The sequence below is a fragment of the Oncorhynchus mykiss genome, chromosome 25 (genome assembly GCF_013265735.2).
Source record: "Oncorhynchus mykiss isolate Arlee chromosome 25, USDA_OmykA_1.1, whole genome shotgun sequence".
NCBI lineage: Eukaryota > Metazoa > Chordata > Actinopteri > Salmoniformes > Salmonidae > Oncorhynchus > Oncorhynchus mykiss.
The window spans coordinates 42,173,796-42,196,524 of record NC_048589.1 but is presented as its reverse complement, the minus strand read 5'-3'; the positions used below and the strand labels follow the sequence as shown (position 1 = coordinate 42,196,524).

At 42.5% G+C, this 22,729-nt stretch overlaps 1 protein-coding gene across 3 annotated transcripts in view; it reads right to left on the bottom strand.

Moving 5' to 3' along the window:
- Nucleotides 1-22,729, bottom strand: part of LOC110505972 (phosphofurin acidic cluster sorting protein 2) — a 119,123-nt gene that overhangs the window by 30,149 nt on the left and 66,245 nt on the right. For 2 of the 3 annotated variants that reach the window (XM_036962562.1, XM_036962563.1), the window contains exons 2-6: nucleotides 7,952-8,039; nucleotides 7,189-7,278; nucleotides 6,807-6,932; nucleotides 4,151-4,313; nucleotides 964-1,037 (exon numbers count right to left, since the gene is read on the bottom strand). In XM_036962562.1, the coding sequence (XP_036818457.1) occupies nucleotides 964-1,037; nucleotides 4,151-4,313; nucleotides 6,807-6,932; nucleotides 7,189-7,278; nucleotides 7,952-8,039 (541 nt within the window). Of the gene's footprint in view, nucleotides 1-963; nucleotides 1,038-4,150; nucleotides 4,314-6,386; nucleotides 6,665-6,806; nucleotides 6,933-7,188; nucleotides 7,279-7,951; nucleotides 8,040-22,729 lie in introns of those variants that run through there. The other variant, XM_036962564.1, reaches the window with a different exon arrangement.

Below are 22,729 nucleotides of genomic sequence, written 5' to 3'. Positions count from 1 at the left end.
ATGTCTTCATAGAGGACTGAGTAGAGGACAGTGTAAGGGGACAGAGGAGTCCTTTCTAAATGTCTTCATAGAGGACTGAGTAGAGGACAGTGTAAGGGGACAGAAGAGTCCTTTCTAAATGTCTTCATAGAGGACTGAGTAGAGGACAGTGTAGGGGACAGAGGAGTCCTTTCTAAATGTCTTCATAGAGGACTGAGTAGAGGACAGTGTAAGGGGACAGAAGAGTCCTTTCTAAATGTCTTCAGTGAGGAGGACAGTGTAAGGGGACAGAAGAGTCCTTTCTAAATGTCTTCATAGAGGACTGAGTAGAGGACAGTGTAAGGGGACAGAAGAGTCCTTTCTAAATGTCTTCATAGAGGACTGAGTAGAGGACAGTGTAAGGGGACAGAAGAGTCCTTTCTAAATGTCTTCATAGAGGACTGAGTAGAGGACAGTGTAAGGGGACAGAAGAGTCCTTTCTAAATGTCTTCATAGAGGACTGAGTAGAGGACAGTGTAGGGGACAGAGGAGTCCTTTCTAAATGTCTTCATAGAGGACTGAGTAGAGGACAGTGTAAGGGGACAGAAGAGTCCTTTCTAAATGTCTTCATAGAGGACTGAGTAGAGGACAGTGTAGGGGACAGAGGAGTCCTTTCTAAATGTCTTCATAGAGGACTGAGTAGAGGACAGTGTAAGGGGACAGAAGAGTCCTTTCTAAATGTCTTCAGTGAGGAGGACAGTGTAAGGGGACAGAAGAGTCCTTTCTAAATGTCTTCATAGAGGACTGAGTAGAGGACAGTGTAAGGGGACAGAAGAGTCCTTTCTAAATGTCTTCAGTGAGGAGGACAGTGTAAGGGGACAGAGGAGTCCTTTCTAAATGTCTTCATAGAGGACTGAGTAGAGGACAGTGTAAGGGGACAGAAGAGTCCTTTCTAAATGTCTTCATAGAGGACTGAGTAGAGGACGGTATTATATTTGTACTGACCTGACCCTGAACAGCGTCGTCGCTGGCCTCCTGCTCTGAAGAGAAACTCTCATACTCCTCCTCAGAGTAGTTATCTGGAGCACAACACACACACACACACACACACACACACACACACACACACACACACACACACACACACACACACACACAATTAACCTACTGCTGCTGAACTGAATAATATCACATCACAAATTATTCATCATGGTACATGAGGTTCAGTAGTGTGGTACACGAGGTTCAGCAGTGTGGTACATGAGGTTCAGTAGTGTGGTACATGAGGTTCAGTAGTGTGGCACATGAGGTTCAGTGGTGTGGTACATGAGGTTCAGTAGTGTGGTACATGAGGTTCAGTAGTGTGGTACATGAGGTTCAGTAGTGTGGTACATGAGGTTCAGTACTGAGGTACATGAGGTTCAGTACTGAGGTACATGAGGCTCAGTAGTGTGGTACATGAGGTTCAGTAGTGTGGTACATGAGGTTCAGTAGTGTGGTACACGAGGTTCAGTAGTGTGGTACATGAGGTTCAGTAGTGTGGTACATGATGTTCAGTAGTGTGGTACACAAGGTTCAGTAGTGTGGTACATGAGGTTCAGTACTGAGGTACATGAGGTTCAGTACTGAGGTACATGAGGTTCAGTACTGAGGTACATGAGGTTCAGTACTGAGGTACATGAGGTTCAGTAGTGTGGTACATGATGTTCAGTAGTGTGGTACATGAGGTTCAGTACTGAGGTACATGAGGTTCAGTACTGAGGTACATGAGGTTCAGTACTGAGGTACATGAGGTTCAGTACTGAGGTACATGAGGTTCAGTACTGAGGTACATGAGGTTCAGTACTGAGGTACATGAGGTTCAGTACTGAGGTACATGAGGTTCAGTACTGAGGTACATGAGGTTCAGTACTGAGGTACATGAGGTTCAGTACTGAGGTACATGAGGTTCAGTACTGAGGTACATGAGGTTCAGTACTGAGGTACATGAGGTTCAGTAGTGTGGTTCATGAGGTTCAGTACTGAGGTACATGAGGTTCAGTACTGAGGTACATGAGGTTCAGTACTGAGGTACATGAGGTTCAGTACTGAGGTACATGAGGTTCAGTACTGAGGTACATGAGGTTCAGTACTGAGGTACATGAGGTTCAGTACTGAGGTACATGAGGTTCAGTAGTGTGGTTCATGAGGTTCAGTACTGAGGTACATGAGGTTCAGTACTGAGGTACATGAGGTTCAGTACTGAGGTACATGAGGTTCAGTAGTGAGGTACATGAGGTTCAGTACTGAGGTACATGAGGTTCAGTACTGAGGTACATGAGGTTCAGTACTGAGGTACATGAGGTTCAGTAGTGAGGTACATGCGGTTCAGTAGTGAGGTACATGAGGTTCAGTACTGAGGTACATGAGGTTCAGTACTGAGGTACATGAGGTTCAGTACTGAGGTACATGAGGTTCAGTACTGAGGTACATGAGGTTCAGTACTGAGGTACATGAGGTTCAGTACTGAGGTACATGAGGTTCAGTACTGAGGTACATGAGGTTCAGTACTGAGGTACATGAGGTTCAGTAGTGTGGTTCATGAGGTTCAGTACTGAGGTACATGAGGTTCAGTACTGAGGTACATGAGGTTCAGTACTGAGGTACATGAGGTTCAGTACTGAGGTACATGAGGTTCAGTACTGAGGTACATGAGGTTCAGTACTGAGGTACATGAGGTTCAGTACTGAGGTACAGTACCAGTCAGCAGTTTGGACACACTTACTCATTCAAGGGTTTTTCTTTATTTTGACTATTTTCTTCTTTGTAGAATAACTAGAACTATGAAATAACACATATGGAATCATGTAGTAACCAAAAAGGTGTTAAATATAAAAAAATATTTTATATTTGAGATTCTTCAAATTAGCCACCCTTTTGCCTTGATGACAGCTTTGCACACTCTTGGCATTCTCTCAACCAGCTTCATGAGGTAGTCACCTGGAATGGTGACACCTCAACAGGTGTGCCTTGTTAAGTTAATTTTCGGCATTTCTTTCCGTCTTAATGCGTTTCAGCCAATCAGTTGTGTTGTGACAAGGTATGGGTGGTATACAGAAGAGAGACCTATTTGGTAAAAGACCAAGTCCATATTACGCCGAGAACAGCTCAAATAAGCAAAGAGAACCGACATTCTATCATTACTTTAAGACATGAAGGTCAGTCAATACGGGAAATTTCAAGAACTTTGAACGTTTCGTTCTGGAGACCTACTGCCTTTACAGCCATGTCTCAAAGCTAACTTGGGCTGAGCAGTACTGAGTTAACCCGTACCTGAGTTACCCCGTACCTGAGTTAACCCTTACTAAAGCAGAGCCTTGCTGTGTCACAGCGTACCTGAGTTAACCCGTACCTGAGTTAACCCGTACCTGAGTTAACCCTTACTAAAGCAGAGCCTTGCTGTGTCACAGCGTACCTGAGTTAACCCGTACCTGAGTTAACCCGTACCTGAGTTAACCCGTACCTGAGTTACCCCGTACCTGAGTTAACCCTTACTAAAGCAGAGCCTTGCTGTGTCACAGCGTACCTGAGTTAACCCGTACCTGAGTTAACCCGTACCTGAGTTAACCCGTACCTGAGTTAACCCGTACCTGAGTTAACCCGTACCTGAGTTAACCCGTACTAAAGCAGAGCCTTGCTGTGTCACAGCGTACCTGAGTTAACCCGTACCTGAGTTAACCCGTACCTGAGTTAACCCGTACCTGAGTTAACCCGTACCTGAGTTAACCCGTACCTGAGTTAACCCGTACCTGAGTTAACCCGTACTAAAGCAGAGCCTTGCTGTGTCACAGCGTACCTGAGTTAACCCGTACCTGAGTTAACCCGTACCTGAGTTAACCCGTACCTGAGTTAACCCGTACCTGAGTTAACCCGTACTAAAGCAGAGCCTTGCTGTGTCACAGCGTACCTGAGCAAACCTACCTGAATATTTGATCATTGTTCCCCCTTGCAGAGCAGCCTCTTTGTGGTCTATGAGCTCACTGACTTCAACCTAGCCTCCGTTCTCCTCCACATGCCTGGCTGGCTGAAGGACGGCTGATTATGATGGCATCATGCCGTTAACCCAGACTGGTGTCCTAACAACTTAGGAGTCTGAAAGCCATGCCTCAGAGCTAACCTACGTCGAACCGAGCCATCCTGTGCTGAAACATACCTGAGCATTTGATCTTGGTTCCCTCCTGCAGAGCGGCCTCCTCGTAGTCTATGGGCTGACTGGACAGTGAGAAGATCCAGATATCTGCTACTTTACCCAGCATCTCCTTCTGGTTACTGTACAGAGACAGAACCTGGCCCCCCTCCGTAGGGTGCTGCATCACCTGGTGGGGGCAGAGAGACGGAGGAGGGAGAGAGATGACAGAAGAAGAGAGAGACAGGGAGGGGGGATGAGGGAAGGAGAAGGAGATGAAGGGAAGGAAGGAAGAGGAGAGAGAGAAGGTTGTGGGGGTGGGAAGGAGAAGGGGTGAGAGAGGGAGGTGGGGGAGGGAGGGAGAAGGAGAGAGGAAGGAAGGAGAAAGAGGGAGGTGGGGGGGAGGGAAAGAGAAGGAGAGAGAGAGGTGGGGGGAGGGAAAGAGAATGAGAGAGGGATGTGCGGGGGAGGGAAGGAGAGAGGGAGATACGGGGTGAAGGAAGGAGAGAGGGATGTGCAGGGGAGGGAAGGAGAGAGGTTGGTGGGGGAGGAAAGGAGAAGGACAGAGAGGGAGGTGGGGAAGGGAAGGAGAGAGGGAGGTGGGAGGAGAAGGAGAGAGAGGGAGGGCTAGATGAATACATTGCTGAGAGAACCACCATTTTAATGAAAGTATCTTTCCAGTTATCAGATCATCTGTCTCTCTCTGCTGTTGCAATCTTCAAAGTCCCAAAGGTAACTATTCTATTTCTGTTAAATTCCAACAAACATGTTCCTGAGAATAATCTCTCTCTCTCTTCCTCCCTCTCTCTCCCTCTGTTATCAGATCATCTGTCTCTCTCTGATGTTGCAATCCTCAAAGTCCCAAAAGTAACTATTCTATTTCTGCTCAATTCTAACAAACATGTTCCTGAGAATAATATCACACTCACTCACTCACTCTCTATCTCACTCACTCACTCTCTATCTCACTCACTCACTCTCTATCTCACTCACTCACTCTCTATCTCACTCACTCACTCTCTATCTCACTCACTCACTCTCTATCTCACTCACTCTCTCTCTATCTCACTCACTCTCTCTCTATCTCACTCACTCACTCACTCTCTACCTCACTCACTCACTCACTCTCTACCTCACTCACTCTCTATCTCACTCACTCACTCACTCTCTACCTCACTCACTCTCTATCTCACTCACTCACTCAATTCAATTCAATTCAATTCAATTCAAGGGCTTTATTGGCATGGGAAACGTGTTAACATTGCCAAAGCAAGTGAGGTAGATAATATATAAAGTGAATATATAAAGTGAAAAACAACAAAAATGAACAGTAAACATTACACATACAGAAGTTTCAAAACAGTAAAGACATTACAAATGTCACTCTCTATCTCACTCACTCTCTATCTCACTCACTCTCTATCAAAACAGAGACGGTCTCTCTTGGGCCCCTGGGACCTGGGTCAAAACAGAGACGGTCTCTCTCGGGCCCCTGGGACCTGGGTCAAAACAGAGACGGTCTATAACGTAACAGCTCAACTGTAGTCTCTCGGGCCCCTGGGACCTGGGTCAAAACAGAGACGTCTATAGCGTAACAGCTCAACTGTAGTCTCTCGGGCCCCTGGGACAAAACAGAGACGGTCTATAGCGTAACAGCTCAACTGTAGTCTCTCGGGCCCCTGGGACCTGGGTTAAAACAGAGACGGTCTCTCTCGGGCCCCTGGGACCTGGGTCAAAACAGAGACGGTCTATAACGTAACAGGGTTTGGGTTTAAGACAGAGCCACACATTGCCTTCATGCAGCCGTGTGGCTTTCTGTTGTTCAGACAGACGGTTAAGCTGAGCGCTTGGAGTTATCTACAGAGGGACAGAATGGGGTCGTCAGAGTCCGCGGTCTCCGTTCCTGAGGAGAGGCGGGAGAAAGGCTTCTGAGGATAATGAAGTGTCCCCCATGTTGAAATCGGGGGTGGGAACTGTGGATATGTCTTCGTCCGTTAGTACGTTAGTCACACGTGATATCTCAGACAGCGCTGGCCCTATTTGAACGAAGCTTGGGTGAACGATGCGTCTTGCCATAAGAGATCCGTCATTTACAAAATGACACCGAATGGCCCAAGTGGGGCCCTGCATCATCGTTGGGGGGGAAGACATGTTAACTGTTGTCTTGTTCATAAATGCACCACAGTACAGAAGCATCGATGGTTCCTACAGCCAGGGTCTTGTCTCATTGTGTTCCTACCTCAGCCATGTTGATGGTTCCTACCTCAGCCATATCGATGGTTCCTACAGCCAGGGTCTTGTCTCATTGTGTTCCTACCTCAGCCATATCGATGGTTCCTACAGCCAGGGTCTTGTCTCATTGTGTTCCTACCTCAGCCATATCGATGGTTCCTACAGCCAGGGTCTTGTCTCATTGTGTTCCTACCTCAGCCATATCGATGGTTCCTACAGCCAGGGTCTTGTCTCATTGTGTTCCTACCTCAGCCATATCGATGGTTCCTACAGCCAGGGTCTTGTCTCATTGTGTTCCTACCTCAGCCATATCGTTGGTTCCTACCTCAGCCATATCGATGGTTCCTACCTCAGCCATATCGATGGTTCCTACAGCCAGGGTCTTGTCTCATTGTGTTCCTACCTCAGCCATATCGATGGTTCCTACCTCAGCCATATCGATGGTTCCTACCTCAGCCATATCGATGGTTCCTACAGCCAGGGTCTTGTATCCCAGGATAGTCCGGTTCTTGTATCTCTTCCTCCTCTGCAGCAGGATCTGGAGCTTGTTACCCTCACTCTTCAGGAAGTGAGGGTACTGAGGATGGATGAAAGACAAGAAAATAGAGGAGAGAGGAATCACAGTTTATAACAACATCGTTCTTAAGTGGAAAACATGGGACGCAGGAGAATTAATGATTTCTCAATGTGCCATTTTTCAGGCCTTCATCCCATTGTCTTCCAAACAGGTGGCGTCACTACTATGCGCCCATAGTTCCTCGACCGAGCGGAGACAGAGTTGTTGCGCAATCTGACTTGATATACAATATATAATGACCTTGTGTTTTCTTTACCTGCAGTGAGAAGGTGAGAGCCAGGTCAGTCTCCACTGAGCCACTAGGGGGCAGCACTATCTCATGGGACCTCAGGATCCTCTTGGAACCCTAGGGAAAGGAGTCACACATCACCAGACTGTTTGTCAGTCAATACAGCCATTGATACCATTCATGTAATGCAAAACATTTGCTAAGCTCCAACAGTCAACCAGCAGGTAACAAGCTAATGTACAGGAAGTGAAGTCAACCAGCAGATAACAAGCTAATGTACAGGAAGTGAAACATAGGAACGCATCTGTCAGCTTGGATAACATTTGTCTTAGAGGATGTGTGTGACATTTATGCAGTCTACCTGGATTGTGTGTGTGTGTGTGTGTGTAACTCATGTAGTCTTGATTCTCAGGTGTGTTCCTGCCGTACCTACAGCCAGGTGTGTTCCTGCCGTACCTACAGCCAGGTGTGTTCGTGTCGTACCTACAGCCAGGTGTGTTCCTGCCGTACCTACAGCCAGGTGTGTTCGTGCCGTACCTACAGCCAGGTGTGTTCCTGCCGTACCTACAGCCAGGTGTGTTCCTGCCGTACCTACAGCCAGGTGTGTTCCTGCCGTACCTACAGCCAGGTGTGTTCCTGCCGTACCTACAGCCAGGTGTGTTCCTGCCGTACCTACAGCCAGGTGTGTTCCTGCCGTACCTACAGCCAGGTGTGTTCCTGCCGTACCTACAGCCAGGTGTGTTCCTGCCGTACCTACTGCCAGGTGTGGTGTGAAAGGTCATATCTTTACCTGGATCTTGACAGCGATGACCACCGATATGAGTTCCTTGTCCAGCTCCCTCAGAACCACCAACCTCTTCAGAGTCAGACTGCACAACCTGCACACAGAAGACAGATCGAGAACAATTAGGCCTAATTTAGACTCATGTACAAAACATTAAGGACACCTGCTCTTTCTTTGACAGACTGACTGACCAGGTGAATCCAGGTGAAAGATATGATCCCTTATTGATGTCACCTGTTAAATCCACTTCAATCAGTGTAGATGAAGGGGAGGAGACAGGTGGTTAAATCAATATTTTTAAGCCTCGAGTCAATTGAGACATGCGTTGTGTTCGTGTGCCATTCAGAGGGTGAATGGGGAAGACAAAATATTTAAGTGTCTTTTGAACAGGGTTTGGTTGTAGGTGCCAGGGCGCACAATGTTCATGTAAATAAACAAAAACAACCATCTTGAGTAAACAGATAATTCCCTGTATGCCCATAAACCAAGCGTTCATCAACTGTTTACCAATAACAACAACAACAACACCAAAGACATGAATCAGACATCATCACAACCCTGCATTGAACCGACGTACTGAACAGATCTCAGAGAAACCTTCAGAAGTCACTGCTGTGTATCCATCTTTGTGATTCAGAGAAACCGTCAGGAGTCACTCTGCTGTGTATCCATCTTTGTGATTCAGAGAAACCGTCAGGAGTCACTCTGCTGTGTATCCATCTTTGTGATTCAGAGAAACCGTCAGGAGTCACTCTGCTGTGTATCCATCTTTGTGATTCAGAGAAACCGTCAGGAGTCACTCTGCTGTGTATCCATCTTTCAGAAGTCACTCTGCTGTGTATCCATCTTTGTGATTCAGAGAAACCGTCAGGAGTCACTCTGCTGTGTATCCATCTTTGTGATTCAGAGAAACCGTCAGGAGTCACTCTGCTGTGTATCCATCTTTCAGAAGTCACTCTGCTGTGTATCCATCTTTGTGATTCAGAGAAACCGTCAGAAGTCACTCTGCTGTGTATCCATCTTTCAGAAGTCACTCTGCTGTGTATCCATCTTTGTGATTCAGAGAAACCGTCAGGAGTCACTCTGCTGTGTATCCATCTTTGTGATTCAGAGAAACCGTCAGGAGTCACTCTGCTGTGTATCCATCTTTGTGATTCAGAGAAACCGTCAGGAGTCACTCTGCTGTGTATCCATCTTTGTGATTCAGAGAAACCGTCAGAAGTCACTCTGCTGTGTATCCATCTTTCAGAAGTCACTCTGCTGTGTTTCCATCTTTGTGATTCAGAGAAACCGTCAGGAGTCACTCTGCTGTGTATCCATCTTTGTGATTCAGAGAAACCGTCAGGAGTCACTCTGCTGTGTATCCATCTTTGTGATTCAGAGAAACCGTCAGGAGTCACTCTGCTGTGTATCCATCTTTGTGATTCAGAGGAGCCTAATAACTATTTCATGGAGGAAACTGATTAGCCTTCCTGTTATCTAGACCGCTTCGCTTCTTCTCATGACGTTATCTGACCGAGGCATAAATACACTGTGATGACTCTTCCATCTCCATCCAAAAAAGACACAATTCAGAGTAGTGGGAAAAACACAACTTTAAAAAAAAGAGAGAGAGATGGCAGATAACAGGCTGGTCTTTATTGAGAAATAAAAAACCCTACTAGAAATTGGCTAAGGAAGAGTTCAAAACACTGGACTTGTTAATGCTGCTTGATGCTTAACTATGGGTGTCTGGGGGGGGGGGCTATTGAGGCTAAATCCTCTTTCACTTTCCTGGAGAGGAGGGGCCGTTGCCAACATCCCAGACTGGGCAGACAAATAATGTTCGGTCTCAAATGGTACCCTATTTTCTATACACTACTTTAGACCAGAACCCTATTCCCTATATAATGCACTACTTTAGACCAGAACCCTATTCCCTATATAGTGCACTACTTTAGACCAGAGCCCTATTCCCTATATAGTGCACTACTTTAGACCAGAGCCCTATATAGTGCACTACTTTAGACCAGAGCCCTATTCCCTATATAGTGCACTACTGTTGACCAGGGCTCTATTCCCTATATAGTGCACTACTGTTGACCAGGGCTCTATTCCCTATATAGTGCACTACTTTAGACCAGGGCTCTATTCCCTATATAGTGCACTACTTTAGACCAGAGCTCTATTCCCTATATAGTGCACTAATTTAGACCAGAGCCCTATTCCCTATATAGTGCACTACTGTTGACCAGGGCTCTATTTCCCTATATAGTGCACTACTGTTGACCAGGGCTCTATTCCCTATATAGTGCACTACTTTAGACCAGAGCTCTATTCCCTATATAGTGCACTACTTTAGACCACAGAACTCTGGGTGCCTTTTGGGACTAAAAGGGGCGGTAGATATCTTTGTAACAACTGGAGAAAAATTTAATAAGGCCCTCACAATGTTTGAACTCACTTCCTAGGAAAATAAAAAATTATGTGTTTCTCTCTCTCTTTCTTTCTCTCTTGGTTTCTTTCTTTCTTTCTCTCTGTCTTTCTTTCTTTCTCTCTTTCTTTCTTTCTCTCTTTCTTTCTTTCTGTTTGGCTCTCTCTTCACTTTATCTTGGTTCCCACAAGAAAAGCTGCTTGGGAAACTCTTCTAGGGTGGCTAAATGGCAGTAACCTTCCTAATATCCCCAGGTTTGGAGTAGCCTGGAGAAATACAGTCTGTTTTGTGCTAACATTGCCACTCTTTTTTTCATGTTTGGCAATGAAATGAAGTACAAGGAGTGGAATGTTAGCACAAAACAGGTTCTGGATTTTGGGGGTCTTGTAACCTGTTAAATAGCCTATGACACTGTGGGAAATAGTGTCTGTTTGTCTCCTAAACACCTGCCTGTCATGAGGTGTTCCTTCATCTCAACATGGACATGATTTTTACTGAGTTACAGTTCATATAAGGAAATCAGTCAATTTAAATCAATACATTAGGCACTAATCTATGGACTATAGAGATGCATCTTGTTGGTCACAGATACCTTAAAAAAAGGTTGGGGTGTGGATCAGAAAACCAGTCAGTATCTGGTGTGACCACCATTTGCCTCATGCAGCGCGACACATCTCCTTCACACAGAGTTGACCAGGCTGTTGATTGTGGCCTGTGCAATGTTGTCCCACTCCCCTTCAATGGCTGTGCGAAGTTGCTGGATATTGGCAGGAACTGGAACACACTGTTATACACGTCAATCCAGAGCATCCCAAACATGCTCAAATGGGTGACATGTCTGGTGAGTATTCAGGCCATGGGAGAACTGGGACATTTTCATCTTCCAGGAATTGTCTACAGATCCTTGCGACATGGGGTTGTGCATTATCATGCTGAAACATGAGGTGATGGTGGTGGATGAATGGCACGATAATGGGCCTCAGGATCTTGTCATGGTATATGTTCATTCAAATTGCCATCGATAAAATCTAATTGTGTTTGTTGTTTGTAGCTTAGGCCTGCCCATACCATAACCCCATCGCTACCATGGGGCACTCTGTTCACAATGTTGACATCAGCAAACCTCTCGCCCATATGACTCCATACACGCTGTCTGCCATGTAGACAGGATGAGATGCCATCTGTCCGGTACAGTTGAAACCAGGATTCATCCGTGAAGACAACACTTCTCCAACGTGCCAGTGGCCATCGAAGGTGAGCATTTCCCCACTGAAGTCGGTTACAACGCTGAACTACAGTCGGGTCAAGACCCTGGTGAGGACAGATGAGCTTCCCTGAGACGGTTTCTGACAGTTTGTGCAGAAATTCTTTGGTTGTGCAAACCCACAGTTTCATCAGCTGTCCAGGTGGCTGGTCTCAGACGATCCCACAGTTTCATCAGCTGTCTGGGTGGCTGGTCTCAGACGATCCCACAGTTTCATCAGCTGTCTGGGTGGCTGGTCTCAGACGATCCCACAGTTTCATCAGCTGTCTGGGTGGCTGGTCTCAGACGATCCCACAGTTTCATCAGCTGTCTGGGTGGCTGGTCTCAGACGATCCCACAGTTTCATCAGCTGTCTGGGTGGCTGTTCTCAGACGATCCCACAGTTTCATCAGCTGTCTGGGTGGCTGGTCTCAGACGATCCCACAGTTTCATCTGCTGTCTGGGTGGCTGGTCTCAGACGATCCCACAGTTTCATCAGCTGTCTGGGTGGCTGGTCTCAGACGATCCCACAGTTTCATCAAATGTCCAGGTGGCTGGTCTCAGACGATCCCGCAGGTGAAGAAGCCGGACGTGGAGGTCCTGTGCTGGCGCGGTTACACGTGGTCTGCGGTTGTGATGCCGGTTAGATGTACTGCCAAATTCTCTAAAACAACGTTGGAAGCAGCTTGTGGTAGAGTAATTAACATTACATTTTCTGCCAACAGCTCTGGTGTTGTTACCCCACCTCAACATTCCCACTACGCTGTTATCCCACCTCAACATTCCCACTACGCTGTTACCCCACCTCAACATTCCCACTACGCTGTTACCCCACCTCAACATTCCCACCATGTTGATACCCCACTTCAACATTCCCACCATGTTGTTACCCCACCTCAACATTCCCACTACGCTGTTACCCCACCTCAACATTCCCACCATGTTGTTACCCCACCTCAACATTCCCACTACGCTGTTACCCCACCATGTTGTTACCCCACCTCAACATTCCAACTACGCTGTTACCCCACCTCAACATTCCCACTACGCTGTTACCCCACCTCAACATTCCCACCATGTTGATACCCCACCTCAACATTCCCACCATGTTGTTATCCCACCTCAACATTCCCACTACGCTGTTACCCCACCTCAACATTCCCACCATGTTGTTACCCCACCTCAACATTCCCACTACGCTGTTACCCCACCATGTTGTTACCCCACCTCAACATTCCCACTACGCTGTTACCCCACCATGTTGTTACCCCACCTCAACATTCCCACTACGCTGTTACCCCACGATGTTGTTACCCCACCTCAACATTCCCACTACGCTGTTACCCCACCTCAACATTCCCACTACGCTGTTACCCCAGCTCAACATTCCCCCCATGTTGTTACCCCACCTCAACATTCCCCCCATGTTGTTACCCCACCTCAACATTCCCCATGTTGTTACCCCACCTCAACATTCCCCCCATGTTGTTACCCCACCTCAACATTCCCCATGTTGTTACCCCACCTCAACATTCCCACTACACTGTTACCCCACCTCAACATTCCCACTATGATGATACCCCACCTCAACATTCCCCATGTTGTTACCCCACCTCAACATTCCCACTACACTGTTACCCCACCTCAACATTCCCACTACGCTGTTACCCCACCTCAACATTCCCACTATGATGATACCTCACCTCAACATTCCCACTATGCTGTTACCCCACCTCAACATTCCCACTACGCTGTTACCCCACCATGTTGATACCCCACCTCAACATTCCCACCATGTTGTTACCCCACCTCAACATTCCCACTACGCTGTTACCCCACCATGTTGATACCCCACCTCAACATTCCCACTACGCTGTTACCCCACCATGTTGTTACCCCACCTCAACATTCCCACTATGCTGTTACCCCACCATGTTGTTACCCCACCTCAACATTCCCACTATGTTTGTTGACTTCAACATGTCCTTACTCGGCTAGTCTGTCTGTTGCCAGAATGTCGTCATGTATAAACCATTCCAGGGGGACACGATGTTACTCTAACATGTAACCATGTGCTGTTGGTTTATTTTGACAGTGGTAGTTTGGTGTATAATGTTCCTGGCCTGAGACGGTGGAAGATATATGTGGAGAGCTGTGGGACATGCCTGTGAAGGCACAGTAATACACCGCCCAGGGAGACCTAGAAAGAGACCACATTAGAGTCACCTTTCAGGTGAAGCAATGACTCTGACGCAAATAAAAAAATATATCCAGAAATTATTCGTGGGGTGTTGGTGGTGGGGGACAGAAATAGCACTAAGCCTAGATAGGCTGCATCTGAAAATGGCACCGTATTCCCTATATAGTGCACTACTTTGGACCAGAGCGCTGGCCTAAAGTAGTGCACTATATAGGCAATAGGGTGCCATTTTCAGATGCAAAAAATAGCCTAGTCTAGGGAACCCTAGAGACTTGGGGAGAGGCCACACGGGAGTCCAGTTTCCAAGCTGTCATTTAACTGGGATTGATGTTAGATTCCTAGAATGACCGTGGAGGCACAACACCATAGAATTACATTTTAAAACACATTAGAACACATATTAAAACACATTAAAACACATTAAAACGCACATTAAAACATATTAAAACACATTAAAACACATTAAAACGCACATTAAAACACATTAAAACACATATTAAAACACATTCAAACACATTAAAACAAATTAAAACACACATTAAATAAAACACATTAGAACACATATTAAAACACATTAAAACACATTAAAACGCACATTAAAACACATTAAAACAAATTAAAACACATTAAAACACATTAAAACACATTAAAACACACATTAAAACACATTAAAACACACATTAAATAAAACACATTAGAACACACATTAGAACACATTAGAACACACATTAGAACACATTAGAAAACATTAGAACACACATTAAAACACATTAAAACGCACATTAAAACAAATTAAAACACACATTAAATAAAACACATTAGAACACACATTAGAACACATTAGAACACACATTAGAACACATTAGAACACACATTAAAACACATTAGAACACACATTAAAACACATTAAAACGCACATTAAAACACATTAAAACAAATTAAAACACACATTAAATAAAACACATTAGAACACACATTAGAACACATTAGAACACACATTAGAACACATTAGAACACATTAGAACACACATTAAAACACATTAGAACACACATTAAATAAAACACATTAGAACACACATTAAAACACATTAAAACACATTAGAACACACATTAAAACACATTAGAACACATTAAAACACATTAAAACACATTAAAACGCATTAAAACACAGACCACACATTAAAACACATTAGAACACATTAAAACACATTAGAACACATTAAAACACAGAACACACATTAAAACACATTAGAACACATTAAAACACAGAACACATTAAACACAGAACACATTAAACACAGAACACATTAAAACACAGAACACATTAAAACACAGAACACATTAAAACACAGAACACATTAAAACACAGAACACATTAGAACACATTAGAACAAAGAACACACTTTAAAACACATTAGAACACATTTTAAAACACATTAGAACACATTAAAACACAGAACACTTTAAAACACATTAGAACACATTAAAACACAGAACACACATTAAAACACATTAGAACACATTAAAACACAGAACACACATTAAAACACATTAGAACACATTAAAACACAGAACACACATTAAAACACATTAGAACACATTAAAACACAGAACACATTAAACACAGAACACATTAAAACACAGAACACATTAAAACACAGAACACATTAAAACACAGAACACATTAAAACACAGAACACATTAGAACACATTAGAACAAAGAACACACTTTAAAACACATTAGAACACATTTTAAAACACATTAGAACACATTAAAACACAGAACACTTTAAAACACATTAGAACACATTAAAACACAGAACACACATTAAAACACATTAGAACACATTAAAACACAGAACACACATTAAAACACATTAGAACACATTAAAACACAGAACACATTAAATACAGAACACATTAAAACACAGAACACATTCAGATGCAAAAAATAGCCTAGTCTAGGGAACCCTAGAGACTTGGGGAGAGACCACACGGGAGTCCAGTTTCCAAGCTGTCATTTAACTGGGATTGATGTTAGATTCCTAGAATGACCGTGGAGGCACAACACCATAGAATTACATTTTAAAACACATTAGAACACATATTAAAACACATTAAAACACATTAAAACGCACATTAAAACACACATTAAAACACATTAAAACACATTAAAACGCACATTAAAACACATTAAAACACACATTAAAACACATTAGAACACACATTAAAACACATTAGAACACACATTAAAACACATTAAAACGCACTAAAACACATTAAAACGCACATTAAAACACATTAAAACAAATTAAAACACACATTAAAACACATTAGAACACACATTAAAACACATTAGAACACACATTAAAACACATTAGAACACACATTAAAACACATTAGAACACACATTAGAACACATATTAAAACACATTAAAACACATTAGAACACACATTAAAACACATTAGAACACACATTAAAACACATTAAAACACATTAGAACACACATTAAAACACATTAGAACACACATTAAAACACATTAGAACACACATTAAAACACATTAGAACACACATTAAAACATATTAGAACACATTAGAACACACATTAAAACACATTAGAACACACATTAAAACACATTAGAACACACATTAAAACAAATTAAAACACACATTAAAACACATTAGAACACACATTAGAACACATTAGAACACACATTAGAACACATATTAAAACACATTAGAACACACATTAAAACACATTAGAACACACATTAAAACACATTAAAACACATTAGAACACATATTAAAACACATTAGAACACACATTAAAACACATTAGAACACATATTAAAACACATTAGAACACATTAAACACAGAACACATTAAAACACAGAACACATTAGAACACATTAGAACAAAGAACACACATTAAAACACATTAGAACACATTAGAACACATATTAAAACACATTAGAACACATTAAAACACAGAACACACATTAAAACACATTAGAACACATTAAAACACAGAACACATTAAACACAGAACACATTAAAACACATTAGAACACATTAAAACACAGAACACACATTAAAACACATTAGAACACATTAAAACACAGAACACACATTAAAACACATTAGAACACATTAAAACACAGAACACATTAAAACACATTAGAACACATTAGAACAAAGAACACACATTAAAACACATTAGAACACATATTAAAACACATTAGAACACATTAAAACACAGAACACACATTAAAACACATTAGAACACATTAAAACACAGAACACACATTAAAACACATTAGAACACATTAAAACACAGAACACATTAAAACACATTAGAACACATTAGAACAAAGAACACACATTAAAACACATTAGAACACATATTAAAACACATTAGAACACATTAAAACACAGAACACACATTAAAACACATTAGAACACATTAAAACACAGAACACACATTAAAACACATTAGAACACATTAAAACACAGAACACACATTAAAACACATTAGAACACATTAAAACACATTAGAACACATTAAAACACAGAACACACATTAAAACACATTAGAACACATTAAAACACAGAACACATTAAACACAGAACACATTAAAACACAGAACACATTAGAACACATTAGAACAAAGAACACACATTAAAACACATTAGAACACATATTAAAACACATTAGAACACATTAGAACACATTTTAAAACACATTAGAACACATATTAAAACACATTAGAACACATTAAAACACATTAGAACACATATTAAAACACAAAACCAGTGGCAACCCCCCACTGTTTTGAGCCCCGTCTTTCTAGTGTGGGGGCATTAATACAATACACAATACACAACAAGTTGGAAATCGCAAATTCAACAATGAGTGGTTTGGAAGGAATCAGTGGCTAAATGTAAGCATTGCAAAGCAATCACTAGCCTGCTATAAGGATAAACTTAAAAGGATAAACATTCAACATTGGCCACTGTGTCAATGCAGCATAACTTCTGCTGTGCTCAAAACAACTTGAAACTCAGAACTCGGCAAAAAACGAACTCCGACTGGGAAAACGGTCGGGAACTCGGGCCTCTTTCTAGAGCTACGACCTGAAGATCACTGATGTCATCACGATTTGACCTTGTTTTTTTCCCAGAGTTCACAGTTGTCTTGAAAGCAGCGTAAATCCAGAGAATGACAAACTTTGATGACAAAGTTTGATGACAAGATTTGTGCCACGAAGGACCACCACGCCACCGTCCTGTTCAAGTGAGTACAGCACAACAAGGTTCAAAAATGTCTTACATGCTGCTGCATAGATGATGTAATATGCCAGGGAGATATGTATACTGTCACTAATGAAGTAATACTAAGTGTATGTGGTGTAGTAAGCTGTTCGTAGTCCATGTGCCTCACCCTAATAATTTGGTGCCGTTTCCCCTCCTAATTTCACCTACTGTTCTGACTTGGTGGTGCAGATGTAGCCTATAGCGTGTTTTAGAGAAATGTAATCATTGAATATTGTAAGAGCTTTCATTATCTGTTCATATGCCCCCTTTATTTATCCTACGGTTCTGACTTGGTGTACAGGAAGAACACTGTAGGAACTGCCCATGTTCTGAATTCTGTCACTGATACATTTCAAAAGGTGCTGAACAAATAGTTGACTACGTCCGTCCTAGCTCGCTCATTAATGTCTAAATCGAAAGTACGGATTGCTTCTTACCGACTCGTCGTCCCCTTATGCCATAGTTTGTACATCTCAATTGACAGTAGAAACCACATTTGTTTTAAGCAAGTCAGCCATATCAGCTATGCTTTTTTTAAAAGGCAGTAAATGAGGCTGCCAGACAAGGCTCGTCTGATAGCCAGGTGTAGCAGTGGTAAGGTGTTGGGACTCTGCTGTTGGGTCAGCTGATAGCCAGGTGTAGCAGTGGTAAGGTGTTGGGACTCTGCTGATGGGACTCTGCTGTTGGGACAGCTTTATGTAGGCCCTAACAGTTTGTGGGCACCATTTGTCACCGTTATAGTGCAATTAATGTATTGTTTAGTGTTGTGTTGTGTAGTGGCTTTGCTGGCATGCATCTAAAAAAAATATTGCTTGTTTGCCCCACCAAGATTTATATGCTAAAATTGCAACTGATTAGAACACATTATAAACAGAGTGGGTTGAGCCCTGAATGCTGATTGGCTGAAAGCTGTGGTATATCAGACCGTATACCACTGGTATGCGCAATAAAAAACATTTACTGCTCTAATTACGTTGGTAACCAGTTTATAATAGCAATAAGGCACCTCGGGGGTTTGTGGTATATGGCCAATATACCACGGCTAATGGCTGTATCCAGGCACTCCGTGTTGCGTTGTGCCTAAGAACAGCCCTTAGCCGTGGTATATTGGCCATATACCACACCTCCTTGTGCCTTATTGCTTAATTAGAACACATATTAGAACACATTACAGCACACATTAGAACACATTAGAACACATTACAGCACACATATTAGAACACATATTAGAACACATATTAGAACACACATTAGAACACACATTAGAACACATATTAGAACACATATTAGAACACATATTAGAACACATATTAGAACACATATTAGAACACATATTAGAACACATATTAGAACACACATTAGAACACATATTAGAACACACATTAGAACACATATTAGAACACATATTAGAACACATATTAGAACACATATTAGAACACACATTAGAACACACATTAGAACACATATTAGAACACATATTAGAACACACATTAGAACACACATTAGAACACATATTAGAACACATATTAGAACACATATTAGAACACACATTAGAACACACATTAGAACACATATTAGAACACATATTAGAACACACATTAGAACACACATTAGAACACATATTAGAACACATATTAGAACACACATTAGAACACATATTAGAACACATATTAGAACACACATTAGAACACACATTAGAACACATATTAGAACACATATTAGAACACACATTAGAACACACATTAGAACACACATTAGAACACACATTAGAACACATATTAGAACACACATTAGAACAGGGCAATTCCACGGGTAACATGGATGTGCGCCAAACAAAAAACATTTACTGGTAAAACTGTGCAGATTCGAAGTTTGGTAACAGAATTACGGTATAATCTACCTCCGTTTCATTTTCTTACTAAACTTTAAATCTGTAAATGTGTTTTTGTAAAACTTTCAGTGGCAATTGTTAAAAAGTTGTCCTTGTGTATAGAGTTAAATTAATGTTTTTAGTTTGGTTTTAAACATTTGAAAGAGAAAAATCTGAGTCTCAGCGTAACTCCGTTACCATGGAATTAGCCAATAGTAAAGTTAATAGGATCTTGGTGATAACACCAGGACATACAGTTGTATTTCGGAAAGTTGTAGTTTCAACGATTTCATTGAAGACATCATGGCGAATAAATCAGGAAAAGCGAAGTCAAACTCTAAAGTGAAAAAGTCAGACAGATTTTTTGTTTGAGGAATCTTGGAGTGTTATGATTCAAACAGGAACTGGAGGAGCTGTTTCTGCAAGGACAGGACGTACTTCTGGACGGGTAAGTGCTAATGCCGTTTTATGAAATATAAAAATATATATATATATTATATATAAAAAATATATTAAAAACATTTTTGCAATGAAATGTGTAGTTTGTTTGTGTGTGTGTGTTGGTTTGTTTGGGTGTGTGTGTGTGTGTGTGTATATATATATATATATACATACATACAACAATGGCCGGAGTTGAATGGAACAGCACTTCACCTTAGTGACTGTTCCCTCTGCTCCATCCAATACATATCTGTTTATTTTATGTGATGATAAAAGGCTCATACAATACAAATATGTTTTAAATGTTTTCTTTCACAGTGATAGCGACTCCGACTGGGAGCCCCCGGTGCCAAGCTGCACCCCCAGTGGTGTTCATATGCCACAGTTCATTACTGCAGGCACGACTGTGCCTCAGGGCCAAAAGGGCACAGCATGGAGGCGTCGTTGTGTTCTGTGTCGCATGAAATGTGTTCTGTGTCGCACCACTTGTTCAGTTTGCCTCTGCTTTACATCAGAAAGAGACTGTTATGGGACATGGCACAGGCAGCAAAATATTGTGACGAGGACTTCCAAGGGGTGTGCTGTTGTTGTTTTTTTTATATTTATTTTCTAATATATATATATATTTTTTAATTTGTGTGTGTTAGAATTGCTTTTTGACATGTTGTATATAGTTATTTGCACTGCTGTATATAGTTATAGGTCATTTCACCAATTCAGCCACTTGGGTACATTTGGGCAACTTGTGTGGGACACCTGGGTGACTTCATGCTAAATGTCATGTAGCTCACCCATTCCTGAAGTTATCAGTCTGAAACTTTGCACACCTACAGATGCCCTCTTGTGTTATCCATCAGAATGATCTCCAGCATCCTATCTGACTGTGTGGCTATTCTAGTACATGTGAAAGATGATGCTACAACAATAAAAAACAGAAAACGTATGCTCTTTCTTTCTCTTTTCTTCCACCAGATCTACTGTGTTATATTCTCCTACATTCAATTAACATTTCCACAAACTTCAGAATTTTTCCATTCAAATGATACCAAGAATATGCATATCCTTGCCTCTGGGGCTGAACTACAGGCAGTTAGATTAGGGTATGTCTTCTGCCTCTGGGGCTGAGCTACAGGCAGTTAGATTAGGGTATGTCTTCTGCCTCTGGGGCTGAGCTACAGGCAGTTAGATTAGGGTATGTCTTCTGCCTCTGGGGCTGAGCTACAGGCAGTTAGATTAGGGTATGTCTTCTGCCTCTGGGGCTGAGCTACAGGCAGTTAGATTAGGGTATGTCTTCTGCCTCTGGGGCTGAGCTACAGGCAGTTAGATTAGGGTATGTCTTCTGCCTCTGGGGCTGAGCTACAGGCAGTTAGATTAGGGTATGTCTTCTGCCTCTGGGGCTGAGCTACAGGCAGTTAGATTAGGGTATGTCTTCTGCCTCTGGGGCTGAGCTACAGGCAGTTAGATTAGGGTATGTCTTCTGCCTCTGGGGCTGAGCTACAGGCAGTTAGATTAGGGTATGTCTTCTGCCTCTGGGGCTGAGCTACAGGCAGTTAGATTTGGGTATGTCTTCTGCCTCTGGGGCTGAGCTACAGGCAGTTAGATTAGGGTATGTCTTCTGCCTCTGGGGCTGAGCTACAGGCAGTTAGATTAGGGTATGTCTTCTGCCTCTGGGGGTGAGCTACAGGCAGTTAGATTAGGGTATGTCTTCTGCCTCTGGGGCTGAGCTACAGGCAGTTAGATTAGGGTATGTCTTCTGCCTCTGGGGCTGAGCTACAGGCAGTTAGATTTGGGTATGTCTTCTGCCTCTGGGGCTGAGCTACAGGCAGTTAGATTTGGGTATGTCTTCTGCTTCTGGGGCTGAGCTACAGGCAGTTAGATTAGGGTATGTCGTCTGCCTCTGGGGCTGAGCTACAGGCAGTTAGATTTGGGTATGTCTTCTGCCTCTGGGGCTGAGCTACAGGCAGTTAGATTAGGGTATGTCTTCTGCCTCTGGGGCTGAGCTACAGGCAGTTAGATTAGGGTATGTCTTCTGCCTCTGGGGCTGAGCTACAGGCAGTTAGATTTGGGAATGTCTTCAGGCGGAAATTGAGAACCAAGGGATGCAGCCATAACCGGTTAACAAGAAATTTGTGGAGTGTTTGAAAAACTAGTTTTAAATGACTCCAACCTAAGTGTATGTAAACTTCCGACTTCAACTGTACAACTACATTGAAAACAGGAAATAGGCCAAAACTATTAAAGATACGATCCCAAAAGAATACAAAACAGGAGGATTTTTAAAATTTGATTTAACCTTAGTT